At 37.7% G+C, this 15,129-nt stretch overlaps 1 protein-coding gene across 5 annotated transcripts in view; it reads left to right on the forward strand.

Annotated features, from left to right (window-relative positions):
* Positions 1-9,550, forward strand: part of KLHL15 (kelch like family member 15) — a 28,964-nt gene extending 19,414 nt beyond the window's left edge. For all 5 annotated transcript variants that reach the window (XM_030470811.1, XM_030470786.1, XM_030470803.1 and 2 more), the window contains one exon: positions 2,707-9,550. In XM_030470811.1, coding sequence (XP_030326671.1) covers positions 2,707-3,816 — 1,110 coding nt within the window. In that variant the 3' untranslated portion in view covers positions 3,817-9,550. The remainder of the gene's footprint in view (positions 1-2,706) is intronic.
* The last annotated feature ends 5,579 nt before the right edge of the window (positions 9,551-15,129 follow it).

The raw sequence follows: 15,129 nt of genomic DNA on the forward strand, positions 1-15,129 counted from the left end.
GCTTCCCCAAGAACATCAGTCTGAAAGAGTTGTTTATAACTGGTAGTAGTATTTGCTTCTTGATATCTTTCTGGTTTAAGGTGAGATCGAGGCTTTGCTTTCATTTCAGTGCTCTGTCAAGAGAAGTAGTACTAAAGTACTAATAGGTTGATTCCCTGGTCTTGAGATTCTCTCTCTGGAATTAGGGATAATCCTTGTTTGCTTTTGCATACTCTCATGGGGTGAGATTTAGGCTACGGGAAGGAGTAGAGTGATGAGGTTATATAAGGCTTAATTTTAATTCCAGTTTCTGGCTGGCATTTCAATTGCTAGATCTAAAGACAGTTGTAAATGTTGAGGGGGGAAGAAAATACATTTTCTATCTCTGCCAGGCTTTGCTGGCATGCTTCACGTTGTAAGCGTGTTGATCCTGTTGTCTTCCATAATCATCCAAGAAAATTTGAAATGCATATAGGTGGAACAAAAATTCTTTAATCTTTTTTCTTTAATTCCGAAAATGATAGCTCCAGTTTGGGAGTGCGTGAAATAGTCGTGCTGGTTTAGAATTTGAAAATTACTTTTAAGGGTAAAGTAACCCACCCACGAGTCTTTGTTATTTTAATTTCCTGTGTCATTTTTTACTTTTTTACCCTTTAAAGCTCTCTGTATTTTACCATTTTTCTGTGCTGTGGTTTTCCCCGCTACCTCTCCCCCAGCATGTTTCCTGGAAGTTATCTTTTCAGTCAGGCAAGCTATATGGTTTATTAGAACAAATGCCATATGAGCAGGTCTCCTGTATTTTTATGATATATTCTTTATATGTAATAAGAAAATAGATCTGTTATTCCCCACAAAAGCTGGGCTTACTGTGGGTGTTTTATAAGCACTATACCTAAGTAAACCTTTTTGCTCCATAATCACCCCCATAAATACAGTAGAAAGAAGTTGGATATTACCCCGAGAATAATATTTGCAATCTGCATGTGACCATCTTCTTTTTCCAAGCAAAGATAAGTTGAACTTGTCAAAATGAAGTGAGGGAAAGAAAAATTGTAAATAAAACCATCAAATTGCTCTAACTCTTGAGCTATACAGCGCTTCACAACAGTAGGTTAGTATTCAGGGGTTTTGAAAATCTGGTGTATAAAACAATCTCAGTCTGTGCAAATCATGTCCAATAATAATGGTTCAAAAAGTTTAAAGAAATGTGTATCTTACAGCAGAATGTCTTCATTACTGTACAAGGAAGAGAAAGGATTAACACAAAGTTAACAACATTTTAGTAGTATGTATTCATGGAATAAGCAACTACTGCATTCACAAGGTATAAAGGAACATTTATTTCCCAGTCGCTTTTCAGATACATGAAAACTTGTACCACCACCCCTTAGCTAAGTGGTGGTACAGGCTTTTGTCACTTGGGACAGGGAATAGGAGGAGGTGGGGGAACAGATACTGAATAATAGTAGCTGCTGGTGTTATCTTGTGGTCGCTTTGAGATTTCAGAGCGGCCGTACATTTTTTTTCAGAGCATTGCTTGTCTTTTTGGAGCTTGTAGGAACTAAAGGCATTTGGAGTGTGTGAAAGCAATCCAGTTTTATGTGAAAGAAATAGGGACTTAGGATCAAATCTGATAGAGGATTTGTGGATTTGGCTGTATCTAGTGGGGTTTTATTTAATTTAGATGTGTAATTTGGAATGTTGTGTTAGACCAGACTGTGAAGAGGAGTGAAGAGAAGAAGAGGAGTGAAGCCTCTTTGAAGAGAAGCACATGGTGGCCTGAGGGCTGTCTGGAGCTAGATTAGTTAAAATGTTCAAAACAGGGATGTGTTTTGGAATTGTCTCAGGACCAGTTTTGGGAGCTTAAATTGACTTAGATAATAGGAAGGGTCCTGTAAAGGTAAATTCTTAGAATCTTGCACCCGCTCCCAACTCCAGTGAAGCGGTGCAGGGGTAGCTCTTTTCAGATTGGGATGGCACTTCACTGCTGTCTGGTAATTCAAAGGTGGTAACTCTTGCCTAGGAAGAGGAAGTTCAAACCTACGTCCACGAGTTTACCAAATAAACGCACAAGCAAAGGGTTATAGGTTGAGATGTTTTCCTCTTGTGTTAAAGGCATTTGTTAATGTGGAGACTCATAGAGGGGAACTGTAATGTAACCATCATGACGAGTGGTTAGTGCAGTCGTGTTCTGAAGGAGGGGGTTTGGTTGCCTTCCCTTCCAACCCCAGTTAAATAGCCCTGTGAGCAGAGCCTACCATTTGGGAATACCTGCTTGGGCTTGGTTGCGAGAATTCAGCAAAAACTTGACAAGGATAGACCCTGGTAAACACAGAATGGCTGTGTAGAATGTTTTTCAACATGAAACGAATAGTGCATTCTTAATTTAGGTGCTTCGTGGATTAAGCAGAAGATGAACTGAGGCTTTTTGGGAGAGAAGGAATAATGATTTTTAGGCTTGGGGATTTCAGTTGTGCCTAATTCCAGCTTAAATTCTGTGTGTGAGTATTCTGCTGAAAATGTTAGTCACTGCTCTTAATCACTAAATTGCCTTCTGGATTTTGGGTAACAGTACATTAGCTTAAGCTTTCATGCACAAATGCAATTGCTGTCAAGATTGCCTGAATGAAACTAAGTAAAATAATCTTCTAATGACACATAGTCATTTAGGTTTTCTGGATTGTTTCTCTTGGTCAGAATTTTAATATCTTTTAAATGTATTCATAGGTAAAAACATCAGAGTTTTATCGATACTCCCGACAGCTGCGACATGAGGTTGACCAAGCCATGAATTACTTTCATAGCGTTCACCAACAGCCTTTGATGGAAATGAAATCGAACAAAATTCGTTCTGCCAAACCCCAGACTGCAGTATTTAGAGGAATGATAGGACACAGTATGGTAAACAGCAAAATTCTTCTCTTGCACAAACCAAGGGTCTGGTGGGAACTAGAGGGTCCTCAAGTACCTTTACGACCAGACTGCCTTGCCATTGTGAATAACTTTGTGTTCCTGTTAGGTGGGGAAGAACTGGGGCCAGATGGTGAGTTTCATGCTTCGTCCAAAGTGTTTAGATATGACCCAAGACAGAACACTTGGTTACGAATGGCAGACATGTCCATTCCACGTTCTGAGTTTGCTGTTGGAGTTATTGGGAGGTATGTTTATGCAGTGGCTGGGAGAACCAGGGATGAAACCTTTTACTCAACAGAACGGTATGATATTACTGAAGATAAATGGGAATTTGTGGATCCCTATCCAGTCAATAAATACGGACATGAAGGGACGGTTCTTGGTAACAAGTTGTATATCACTGGTGGAATTACATCATCTTCAACTTCTAAGCAAGTGTGTGTGTTTGATCCCAGTAAAGAAGGGACAGTAGAGCAGCGGACAAGGAGAACTCAAGTGGTCACTAACTGTTGGGAGAACAAATGCAAAATGAATTATGCAAGATGCTTTCACAAAATGATTTCTTATAATGGTAAGCTTTATGTCTTTGGTGGTGTCTGTGTGATCCTAAGGGCCTCCTTTGAATCTCAAGGATGTCCTTCCACAGAGGTCTATGACCCAGATACTGATCAATGGACTATACTGGCTTCTATGCCAATTGGTAGGAGTGGTCATGGTGTAGCTGTTCTGGACAAACAGATAATGGTTCTTGGAGGCCTTTGTTACAATGGTCATTACAGTGATTCAATTCTCACTTTTGATCCAGAGGAAAACAAATGGAAAGAAGATGAATATCCGAGGATGCCGTGCAAGCTGGATGGCTTACAAGTCTGCAGCTTGCACTTTCCTGAATATGTGTTGGAGCATGTTAGACGTTGCAGCTAAACCAGAAAGAACAACCCAGCGAAATACAAAAAGCTGTACCTATTTGTCAAAAAATACAAACCAGTTGAATTCCATCAGAGACATTATCTTGTGTATAAGAACAACTGCTAAATGCTTAAGAGCATTTAGGATGTACAGGGAGTTTACTTACCAAGTTTATTAGAAAAGCTGATAGTTGGTCTGATATTGTAAAAGCTTTGTTTTTTTAACAAACATAATTGTAAGTAGGGGAAAGAAAAATATATTTTTGAGTGTGCTTATTTTTTTTGTAACATGTCCATAAGACTTTCTTCCTTTTTTTTTTTTTTTTTTAAATGACCATTACACCATTACGCTTCTGAAACCAGTTGAGTTTAACAAAATATTTGTGGAAGAAAGAGAAAGGCTTTATTTTAATTTTATTGAGCATCAAAATAGAACTCATTATCTGTATGAGGGTACAACCAAGTATAAAATAGCAAAATTAAACCATTTCTGTGTTTTTATGTTGTCTTCTGGATGCTTTTCCCATGAATTGCAAAGTATTCTCAAATCTGTTAGGTGTTTTTGTTTTCCCTTGTATATGTTGAAGAATAATCTTAAACCCTTTGCATGAACCTTTTTCCTGGTTTTGTATAGAAGTACCAATAAGTCTGCCAAAATTCATATTACACATTTTCTACTAAATTGAAAACAAAACATTTTTATATTCATACCACTATTTCTATGCTGCCTTCTATTGTCTGCATTACGTTTGTTGGTGAGTAAAGAATATATACACACATATGCATACTCTGTAAAAACTATATATAAATACATCTTTTTATGTGCAGTTACAATATTATATTTGAACTAGTGCACAGATCCAGCCATATTGTTGAATTTAAGGTATAGTGCTATCCTTTAATGAGCTAAATAATTCAAAGTTCTTAAGTAACTGGAGGCCTCATTTGGTTTCAAAGTATCTTGTCTTTAATATATACTGATTGATTCAGTAACTTTAAACTCTTTATATCAATGCTCATAATGAACTGTCAATAATTTGCTATTTTATAAATTATTTTTTAAAAAGAAAACACATCTTACCTGAGTTTCTTTTATGTTTGAATGTGCTGCCCAGTTTTCTTTTTTTATGAAAATGGAAAATGTCAATAAGCAAATGCTCAGCACTGCTTCGACCCACAGTTGTTTTCAGAACTGGATGTACTACAGTTTATTCTCAGTACTTTCCTTGTAGTCATACTTCAATAGGAATACTTTGAACTCCTATTGAAGTGGTATAATCCTTTTTTTTTTTAAATAATATTATTATTATAATTATTAACGGCTATGAACTACTGTGTTTTGAAAATGTGGAGTTAGGTGGTTGGATGGTTAGTACCATTTCTGTTTCTTTTACAAAAAACCTACATAGCTATAGCTACTGACCTCAGAGTGCCTGAATCAAGATGTGTGGTCCATCCAGAAGGGCTTTGAATAACTCCTTTGTTTGTGTCAACTTGCAGATATTACTGACAGTAGATTGGTAAGAATTACCTGTAATTACATTCTGTTTATTTTAAATGATGTGAAATTAGCCACTTCTGGAATCTAACGGAAAGATTTGGAGAAGTTCAACTAACTTGAGCACTTAGTTCAGATGTGTAGGGACAAAATGATGCTGAAACACGCACCTGCGTATGTTGTAAAATCTTATGCCACTGTGTTTCACATGAAGCAATAGACTTTACTTTATATGCAGTGATGAAGACCACTTTATTCAGCATCTTCCAGTCAGAAATCACTGTAGAAAAGGAATGTACAGTACTCAGGGAGTTCAAAAGAATGCACTTACAAAGGGACCAAAATCACCCTGTATTTCTTATGTTAAAAATAACACCTACCTGCCTAAAGTAAGTTTGAAATATTCAATAGACATTAAAACGATGTGTAAAATTCTTCATTCTTGTACTTTGATGTTTTTGTAGTAATTATGTTCTGGGTCGAGATGTGAGGATTTGGAGCTATATGGCAAGTCAACAGATAATTTTTAATTTTTATTTTTTTTTTAATTAGAAATGATTTATTGATACAGTATTTTCTTTCAGTATGTTTAACAGAAAGAGAGAATGTATGCCAGCATAGTTTCATCAGTAGTGACTGGACCAAATACTGATACTCTGATTCAGACTAGTTTGTGGTTAAATTTAAGTCTCTTTTAATTAAATTGCAGTTTACTGAATTATAAATCTAATTTACTTTCTTACTTTAATAGCTTAACTTAAAGCCAGTGCGGCTTACACGAAAACCTCAGTTTCACTGTGAGACTTTGTGTGTTCTTCACCTACATGGGTGCAGAGATGAACTGACTCCAGTAGGTGCTGGCTGTGTACAAGTAAAAACATTCTACTGTACATAGTTCATGGAATATTGGGGCACAAGGAAAAAACCAAGGTTTTAAAATTGTTTTTATTCTCTCTGTCACCAGCTCATTTCTCAGTAAGTTTTATGAGGCAGCAAAAGCTAATCCTGCCTGTGTGGGCTTTCATAGATGAGTTATGTATATATGGAGTACTTCGCTTTTATCTGGGGCCGGTCTGGGGAGTGGACATGGTTCTGGATATCTGGTCTTCCATGATTCAGGTGTAGTAGAAGGACATGGCCAAGACTTTATTAAAAATAATGGTAAGGATGGGGGTGTATTAAGTTATGGTTTTGAGTCTGCATTTAAGCACCTTCTGAAGTTCTGTATGCTAAGCAACTGGCAGTGAAGTCATTGGTGAGTATTAACACTTGAAATATAAAGAACCAGATCATTTTGAGGTGCTATGGTTTTAAGTTTGTATTTATCTTCAGGTGTCCAGTTCTGAAAGATCTTGTTCAGAATTGTAATAGTAATTATTCTGTGAAATTCTAACTTGAACTCTTGATTTCAGCTCCCCTGAAGTTGTGTTGCCATTGAGAAGCTGGCTGTAACCTTTCCAGCATTAGGAATGCTTGGAATTTTCTTTGGTTTAGAATTTGTAGGGGTATGAGAGAATGTTTTAATTTACATTTCTACCATGCTTTTATTGTTTCAAACATGAAATGTAAAATTAGCTTACGTTCTCTTTTCGATGGCAGTGGAACTTTTGAGGCAGTTATTTTTGTTACTTTATATATCAGAGGGATTTTTTTTTTTAATGTAAAGTTTCTGTTTGTGTTCACTTTTAGTATTTAGCTCCAGATAATTCAGTGTTTAATTAAAAACAAAACTAAGCTGGCTAATAAGAATTGCCTGTTACTATCAGATTTTGAGCATTATGATCAGATTACAGTGGATTTTAAAAACATTTAAATGCCTCTCCTTTGTCAAGGAAAAGGTAAGTTACGATCTTTGATTATTAAGTTGGGGAGGATTCTTCTGTTCCTACCCCAGTCATAATGGGATACCAGCAAATCTGATCTCACTACATATGTAATATTTAACACATGACAGTAAGTGTTCTTGCCTTTTCTTAAAAAGGTGGACATAGTGAGTTACACTCCAAGTTTGGGGGTGAGGTTTTTTTGTTTTGGTTTGGTTTTCATATTTACAGCAAAAATGTATCAGCTTCCAATTTTAATTTAGTAAGTAGCTCCAGAGGATACTTGTTTTCAGATGAGCAAGAATGGGCAAAAAGTACAGTGCTCCTATAAAGGGGTTGGACACTGCCAGTTCCCATTCAGCATTCTGCTATGTCTGCTCTTGGGGGGCAGATAATTTTGTTCAAATTTCAGAAATAGCTCATTTTTCCTCACAAAGTGTTGGTACTAGTGGGAGGTACTAGGTGGCAAAAAAAACCCTTCTGAATTTTTTTTCCCCATTGATTCAGCTGGAAGAAGGCAGTACTTGATTTTACAAAGGCTGCTATTTCAGAAAGGACTGCTAGCAAGGGGGGTGAGTGGTAGCATGTGATATGCTGCTTTAGTATGTTACTTACTTTTGAAGTGTGGATGCCCTACTTCCTGCAGTATGATAGCAGTCCTGTTACAACTAGCTGTAAGGGTTTGTGACTATAATATTTCTCTGGTTTCTGAGATTTGCAGCCATTTTTTCTTGAGGATCTCCTGCCTTACAAACCCAAGTGATGTGTTTTTTCGTGCTCATAATATGCTAACTACTTGCATCAGGAACGAAGCTTCACTTGATGCTCAGGAAGCAAAGGATAAAATTCAGCAGGTACAAATTCAAATCAGTTAAAACAGCATTGCTTTACTCATTATGTCCGTTCTTCAACAAAAGCATTATGGGGAGATGGTAACAGCTTTTTAAGAATGAACTTCAAGCTGTGTCGGCATTTATGTGACAAAGTCTTTTTAGAAGTAGTCACATTCGTAGAGGTATTTTGCCTTTTAAATATCTTTTTCCTTTAAAAAAATAAAATAGTGAATCGAGACCCTGATTCTTTTAACACTTCAAATGCGTACTTCACAGATGTGAACAGTCCAATACAAAGAGAACAGAAAATTGTAAGGTACTTATAAGAAAACTTAAAAGTGCAAATGTTATTAAACCTGTGCTTAAGTGTTTATGAGGTTGGGGGCATCCAAGAAAACATCTGTCCTGCTCTTCTTCCATTAATAAATATGTAGCTGGTGAAGTTGCATGACTAAGCATGGTCCATCATATGTGGCAGGGCTCGCTGAAGGAGAGTGGGAAAGAATATAACTGGAAAACCTGTCATCTATTTAAAACAAAGCTTGTCAGTGTCCTGTAGCTAACATTTTCAGATTTAATGTTTGTAAACCAGTCTGAAGCTGCTTAAAATGAATACTAATGACTACTTTCACATCTGTATTCTATTTTTGAAAGTTGGTGAGAAACTTTAAAATTCCAGTTTGTGTGGGTAAACTTCATAAAACGTAGTTGTATGTGACAGGTGGCAGAAAAACTGGCTGGTTTTGAGCATGCTTTCCGTGATTTCCCTCTGTTATTTTTTTTCCACTTCCCAAATTTCAAATGATGTTTATATAGTCTTTTAAAAATAACTTTTAAAGCTGAATTTCAAATACCTTTGGAGTAATATTAAGTTGGTAGCTGGGGGAAGACCACTTCTATTTGCAGATGGTAGTTTTTATTTATGGCTCTGGTCGAAAACCTTATTGTAAGTCTAGAAAATAAAGTGTTATGTAGGACTGTAAAGTTAGCTATTCTTAGGGGGCTTTTATTACCTCAGTGGGACCCACCTAACTTTTATGTCAGTTCTGGGAACAGGTGAAGGGAAGAGTGAGCTATGTTTTTATTTTAAAAATTTTTCCCTATATATTGTTATTTTTGTAGATCTTTTTAAAATAAATTATTATATGCTGGAGTTTGCAATTCCACTATAGTATCCCACTTGAGTCCAGTGTACAATATCAGATTGTTTGCATTGCAAAGAATGTATTTGATAAGTATTTGATAAGTTAATGGGAAAAGTTATTTTCAGACTGTACTGTGTTTGTGTTTAGCAATTGGAAATACTTTTCCTATAGAAAATTAAAAATATATATATGACCTCATATGTACATTTGGATTAATTGTCTAATGATTACCCCAGGGCTGCTATAAACTTCTCTGAATAATTTAAGAATTGCCTCTTTTTAACTGTTTTAAAGCCTTTTTTCTTGTCTTTTCTTGGCAAAAAGTAATTTTCCCTAGCTGTGGAGACAGTATGCTCAGACTTGCATATGCGCTCTGTTCGGGTTTCAAACTGAAAAACTGTATAAAATGTGTATAAAAGAAAGTGTAAATAAAATATTTTTAATCTTTAAACACTGTCGTGTAAGCTTTTGTAATACTGAAAGTGTAGTGGACCTGGGTTACTTTCTGCAGGACTTCAGAGTTTACTCAGTTAAGCAACTCTGCAAAAATGTTGTGTCACTATAATTCATAGTGTTGTGTTAAAGTTAACCCGACAAAAAAGTTGGATGTCTTTATATAGCATCAAGCTTTTATCTTTGGCTGTATTTTACAATCCTCCCAGTTTTAATTATTACACTGCATTCATGTGTCTACTCTGCATTTCAAGCTTGAAATAATGTTTGGAGTTGACTTCATTGTTCTGTTTATATCTGAGTGACAAGGCATAAATTTAAACTGTAAGACTGAAAGCCGAAGCCAGCCCTTGGTGTTAGCCAGCAGCCAGGAGAAGAGACTGTACCCTGCTGTCAAGTGCGTGGAATCGAGGGCTCTGAGGCACCCTGCGTTCATCACACGCGTGGACCTCAGAGTGCCAGAAGTCCCAAGTTGTGCTGCTTAGTATTTCCCATAACAGCAAGGGGAAACTTCATTTCAGGATTAAAGTGTCAGATTAGAACAACATTCAAGACCAAGAAGAAGTGGGTGGGGGAAGCAGGTAAAATAGGAGGTTATGATCTCATTTTCTCAGTCTCATGAAAGCCTTCCTTGTCAGTCCATTGCCACACTTTCTCTGCCACTGTTTTTCAACCACTTCCTTGCTGTCAGATCAAAGCCCTGAGTTCTCAAATAGCATTTTAGTTGTATTTTAATACTTAAAACTTTATTTGCATGACATAACCTTTTTCCCCCCTCCCTCTTTGGTAACTTGACTTCATGCTACAGTAGGTAGTACTGTTCAGTGGGCGAATGCTGCGAATGAATTTGTGCTGGTCTCAGTGGGATGTGTCATGGGAGGAAGGGCCTCTTTTAACTGTGATGTGTCGCCAGTTTTTGGTTCAAAAGGAGACCAAATGTATTAGAAGGATCCAAAGAAAGACAGTCTTTTCATGCTGTTAGTGTTATTTACAATTATTTTATTTCACCTTTTTAATTTCCCTTCTCTGTGAGTCAGGTTGTATTTTTGGCAATACCTTTCTTCCACAGCCCTACACTGGCCAACCTCTGTAGTTGATTATGAATCTCCAGTAATAGTTCCATTATTTCACTAAGGAGAGCTCTCACATTATAGTTCACTGTTGCTCATACCAAATTTTTCACTTTTTTGGGAGTATGTGGCCTTATTTTTTGGCAGTAGTTCAGTCATCTGTGTTCACTTGTTTTGTGTGATGTGAAATTAATGTTAGTTTGGAAAAGGATTTTTTTTTTTCAGTTAATTCTTTCCAGATTCTTTCCTATAAGTTATCCACCCTTGTTGACTTGAAATTCTTCATTTTAGTAGATGTTCCCCCTTTGTTACACATTAGATAGATTGGGTTTAGGGGTTTTTGTTTTGTTTTTCCTCTGATTCCATCAGCTTCATAATACATAAAGGAAAACTGTTGCTTTCGGTATTGCACAGGTTTTGTCTTAGTTGTGTACCTTTAGGGTTCATGCCATGCTTGCGGACATGTGATCCCCACCCAGCTTTCAGCCCTGCCAACTCTTTCTGGTGTTTCAATGTTACTGTTTAATCAGAGTGCTGCCTTGTCCAAGGCAACTTTCTTGGCATGTGCAAAATTGTTCTTTCAAGAGAAAGGGTTGGGAATGTGTGTAAAGACAGCTTTAATTTTTGTTTCCATTAACAGTTTCTACTCTTACATTTGATGCTTTAGTTGCACTGACTGGTACTTTAGGTGATGTTTACAGGTGAAAATAAACTGCATCATGATCTCTGTTTAAGTACCCAGTGACTCTTTTTCACTCATCTGTCCATTGGAGTGAATGCCAGCATGAAGCATCACATGCTGAGTGCCAAGCCTTCTAGATTGTACTACTTGAAGAACTAAAATACTCCTTTTGCCATGCAACTGATGTCTGTCAAATGTGTCTCCTGGCGATGTTGCTCTCGGTAGCTGTATTGTCACTCTGTGTTACGGATAAATGTTGCTCAGTAAGTGGTGCTGAAAAAAAATACTTGTTTTCTAATGAGATGGATGGCTTTAATGGTTAACACTTTTATCACACTGATTTTACCAGACATCTGACTTTGGCCCAAGCTGGCAGCGTCCTTTCCCACACCCATTTCAGTGTGTCCTAAGCATTGGTTTGTTTGCTTTTTTTTGTCATGTGGCTCATCTCACAAGTTTGAATTAACACCAACCATTTTATTTCTGTGTGGGAATCTTTACCTCCTGTGGTGGATTGTGCATATTATGGGTCTGTTTATGTGTATTTGAGTTCTACTGTTGAGACTTTCTGACTTTACCGGCCCTTCTCTGTCAAAAGACTTCCACAGTCTCAAGTCCAAGGTGTATTCCTCCTGTGATTACCTCCCCAGGTTACCAAAGACATACAAAATGCATGGGATTGTGCTTGTGGTGATGACACTGGTGTCAATGTAAGGCATGGCCTAAGCATTTTCCCCTATCTTGGTGTAGTGATGGCCTTCATTTTCACTCCTGGAAAGCAAAAAATTACTCTGCTGTCATCTTGCACCTCTCTGAAAGTCCTCTTGGCTAATTTATTCCCAGGATGGAGACCTAGTCACTTGGGTGTCCTTGGTCGGCTGAGAATGTTCCGTGGGATTTGCCTCGTGTCACACAGGCTTTCTCTATTTCCTCCTGCTGATAGTATGGTAATTACTTGCATCCGGGACGTAGTTCTGCAAGGACTTTTTTTTTTTTTTAAATCTAACATAGGTGGCAACTTGATACCAAGAACTTATTTTAACTTCTTATAATGAATCATAGAATGGTTGAGTTGGAAAGGACCTTAATATCATCTTAATATTATCTAGCTCCAGCCCCCCTTGCAGGGGCTGGAACGCCTGCATGGGGCAGGTATGCCTCACACTAGACCATGTTTCCCAGGGCCCTGTCCAGCCTGGCCTTGAGTACTGTTTAATGAAACCTAAAGTGTTAGAAATTAAAGTTTCAGAAGAAGACATTTCAGAGTGCAAAACCACCTTTTTATGTGTATTTATTCTCCTGATTCTCAATTCTTTTGTTGCAATTAGGAAGAGTTACTGTCAAGTGATAGTTTTTTTCCTGCACTGTTTCTCCTGACAGATTATCCAAAACACTGAAAAGAATTATGTAATCAGGAAAAAAAAAAAAGTTATGATGATTAGCTGAAATACAGCTTTTAATTTAATGACTTTTCATGGTCTTGAAGTTGGGAGCTGATCCAATTAGCAACCTTATTGGAAATGTTTTAGTGGTTTCTGAAAGAGCTGGATTTTGGCTCAGTAATGTTCTCTGAGAACAGGAAGAGTGAGGCTGACCTCTGCGTGAGTTAAACAAACTGAATACTCCAGCCAAAGAAGTCTCAGTACAAAATTGCTAACACCCAAATAATCAACCAGCTGTACCCTGCAGAAGTTACGAACCTTACAAAATGATGGCAGTTGCTCAGTTTTAGTTTTGTCCTAGCTTTGCAGGGTGGAGATTTTATTTTTTCCCATGGTAAAAACTAATTACACAAATGTATGTTTTGCTAAACTTGACAAACCGGTGTAGGAAGCCCTGCTTTCAGATTTGCAGCCTCGTTCAAAGCAAGACAGAATGCATTCAAGTGACTAGAAGGATTAGTGGTTTTCCAGTAACTTTTGAAGATCTGTGTGTCTGCTGTGGATAGAAATGGTCCAATATCCTCCAGAGACAATGCCTGGGACCAGGCATACAATTTACCTGCTTCACATTCCCATTCTTCTGTAGCAATACATTGGTCCCTCAGGCTTTTAAATTCATGAAAATTGCCATCCCTTGATGTTCAGTGAAGTGGCTCCCATTTGTAACATCCAGTTTCTGTACGTGTATAATACCATGCATTGTTACACACACACAGGGCTAAGAACCTATTCAGACACACTTGAGAAACGTGACACCTATAAAACTGCCAAAGCAAGCTGAAGTATTGGTTTTCACCTGTGCCGGCACCGTATTGTCCTAATTTATGAGACTGAAGAGATAGTTTCAAATGCTGTGCCAGTGAGAAACAGCTAAAAGTAAAGAGGGTGTCAGTCGGTGTGCTACTACACTGTGCCCCTTCAGCTCCTACTCCATGAACTGCAACTGTGACAGCCATTGCCCTCCTCTATAGGGCGTGGGGGCAAAAGCATAAATGCCTTCATATTATGAGAAGTCAGAGGTGATAACACATGTTAAACATGGAAGGGATCACTGGGGGAAGCGACAGTTTTCATTAGTGATTTTGAAAGGCTCCTGGAACATGTCCTAGAGTTTCCACTCAGGATTAAGCATGTGTAAGGTCGGGTGTTATTCCTTTGTGGAACATGCTCCCAGAATGGAAGCAGTAGATGAAGGTACCAGATGTGATGGTTTTTGATGAATGTGAGGCAAAGGAATGGAAAGGTGCAAAACCAGCGTGAACATACGCCACAGCACCAAAGAGCAAGTGTAGTAGACTTCCTGGCTAATGAGTATTCTCCACAGAAACACAGGATTATATCCTGAAAAGGGCATCTTGCTTCCAGTTTTGCTTCATACCTCTCATTCTCTCTCAATCTAATATGCCTTCTTAGTTTTTGCTAGCTTCTATTGATCTTGAGAAGAACAACATGCTGGATGCATGGATGCTGTAGTGGGCCAGTAAGAGTAAAATGAAGATTTCAGAATTTTTCTTTTTTAGAAGCCAAATACAGACTTTTCCTCTCCAAAAGGGTGTTACTCTAGACTGAACAAATAAAGCCATGAAACCAAATTGTGCCTTCTAGAAATAGAATAATAAAGGTTTTTCCCTTATACTCTTCTCCTATTACATCAAATGATGGTGGCAGCATCAGTGAAGAAGAAATCACAATGGTTCTTCATGTGCTGCTCTGTCCTGTGTCCCTTCTTGTTCAAGCTGCGCAACAAACCCCTGCAGAACCATCTTAAGCTCTTCTGGTCTCTCAGACCCTGTAAGGCTTCAAGACCCAGCCTAGGGGCTTAACGAGGAAGTAAGTCAGGGCTTAAGGCAAGAATTAACTAACAACGTAAGCGTAGGCTTCACTGCTCAAGTACCCAAATCTCTGCCTATTTCTCAATAGCTTGTATCATGCAAGATGTCACACAGCAAGTAGCAGTACATGCTGCATTCTCCAACTGATCTGTGTGTGTGTTAAGTCTCATGGACCTCACTGTAACTCCTCTCTTTCAAGTGTGTGTGGATACTGTTAGAAACATTAAAATGCAATTTCCTAACAGCAAAAATTAATGACTCCCAGTAATAGACTAATAAGCATGTAATGGTATATGTATATATAGTAAGCATATAATACATTTTACTTATTCACTGGAGAACTACATCATGTGCTCTGGTAAAAAGTAAAATAGAAATCAAAACCCTTCAAAAATGATCATCCTAAAAGTGAGTTATAAGTAACAAAGTAAGCTCAGCATGTCACTGTTAATTACTAAAGAGACAGCACAGTAAAAGAAGGAATGAATGCCTTTAATTAGAAATTATTTGGTAGACCTAGAAACTGTCCTTCAGGTAAATAAGGTACTACA

The sequence above is a fragment of the Strigops habroptila genome, chromosome 2 (assembly GCF_004027225.2).
Source record: "Strigops habroptila isolate Jane chromosome 2, bStrHab1.2.pri, whole genome shotgun sequence".
NCBI lineage: Eukaryota > Metazoa > Chordata > Aves > Psittaciformes > Psittacidae > Strigops > Strigops habroptila.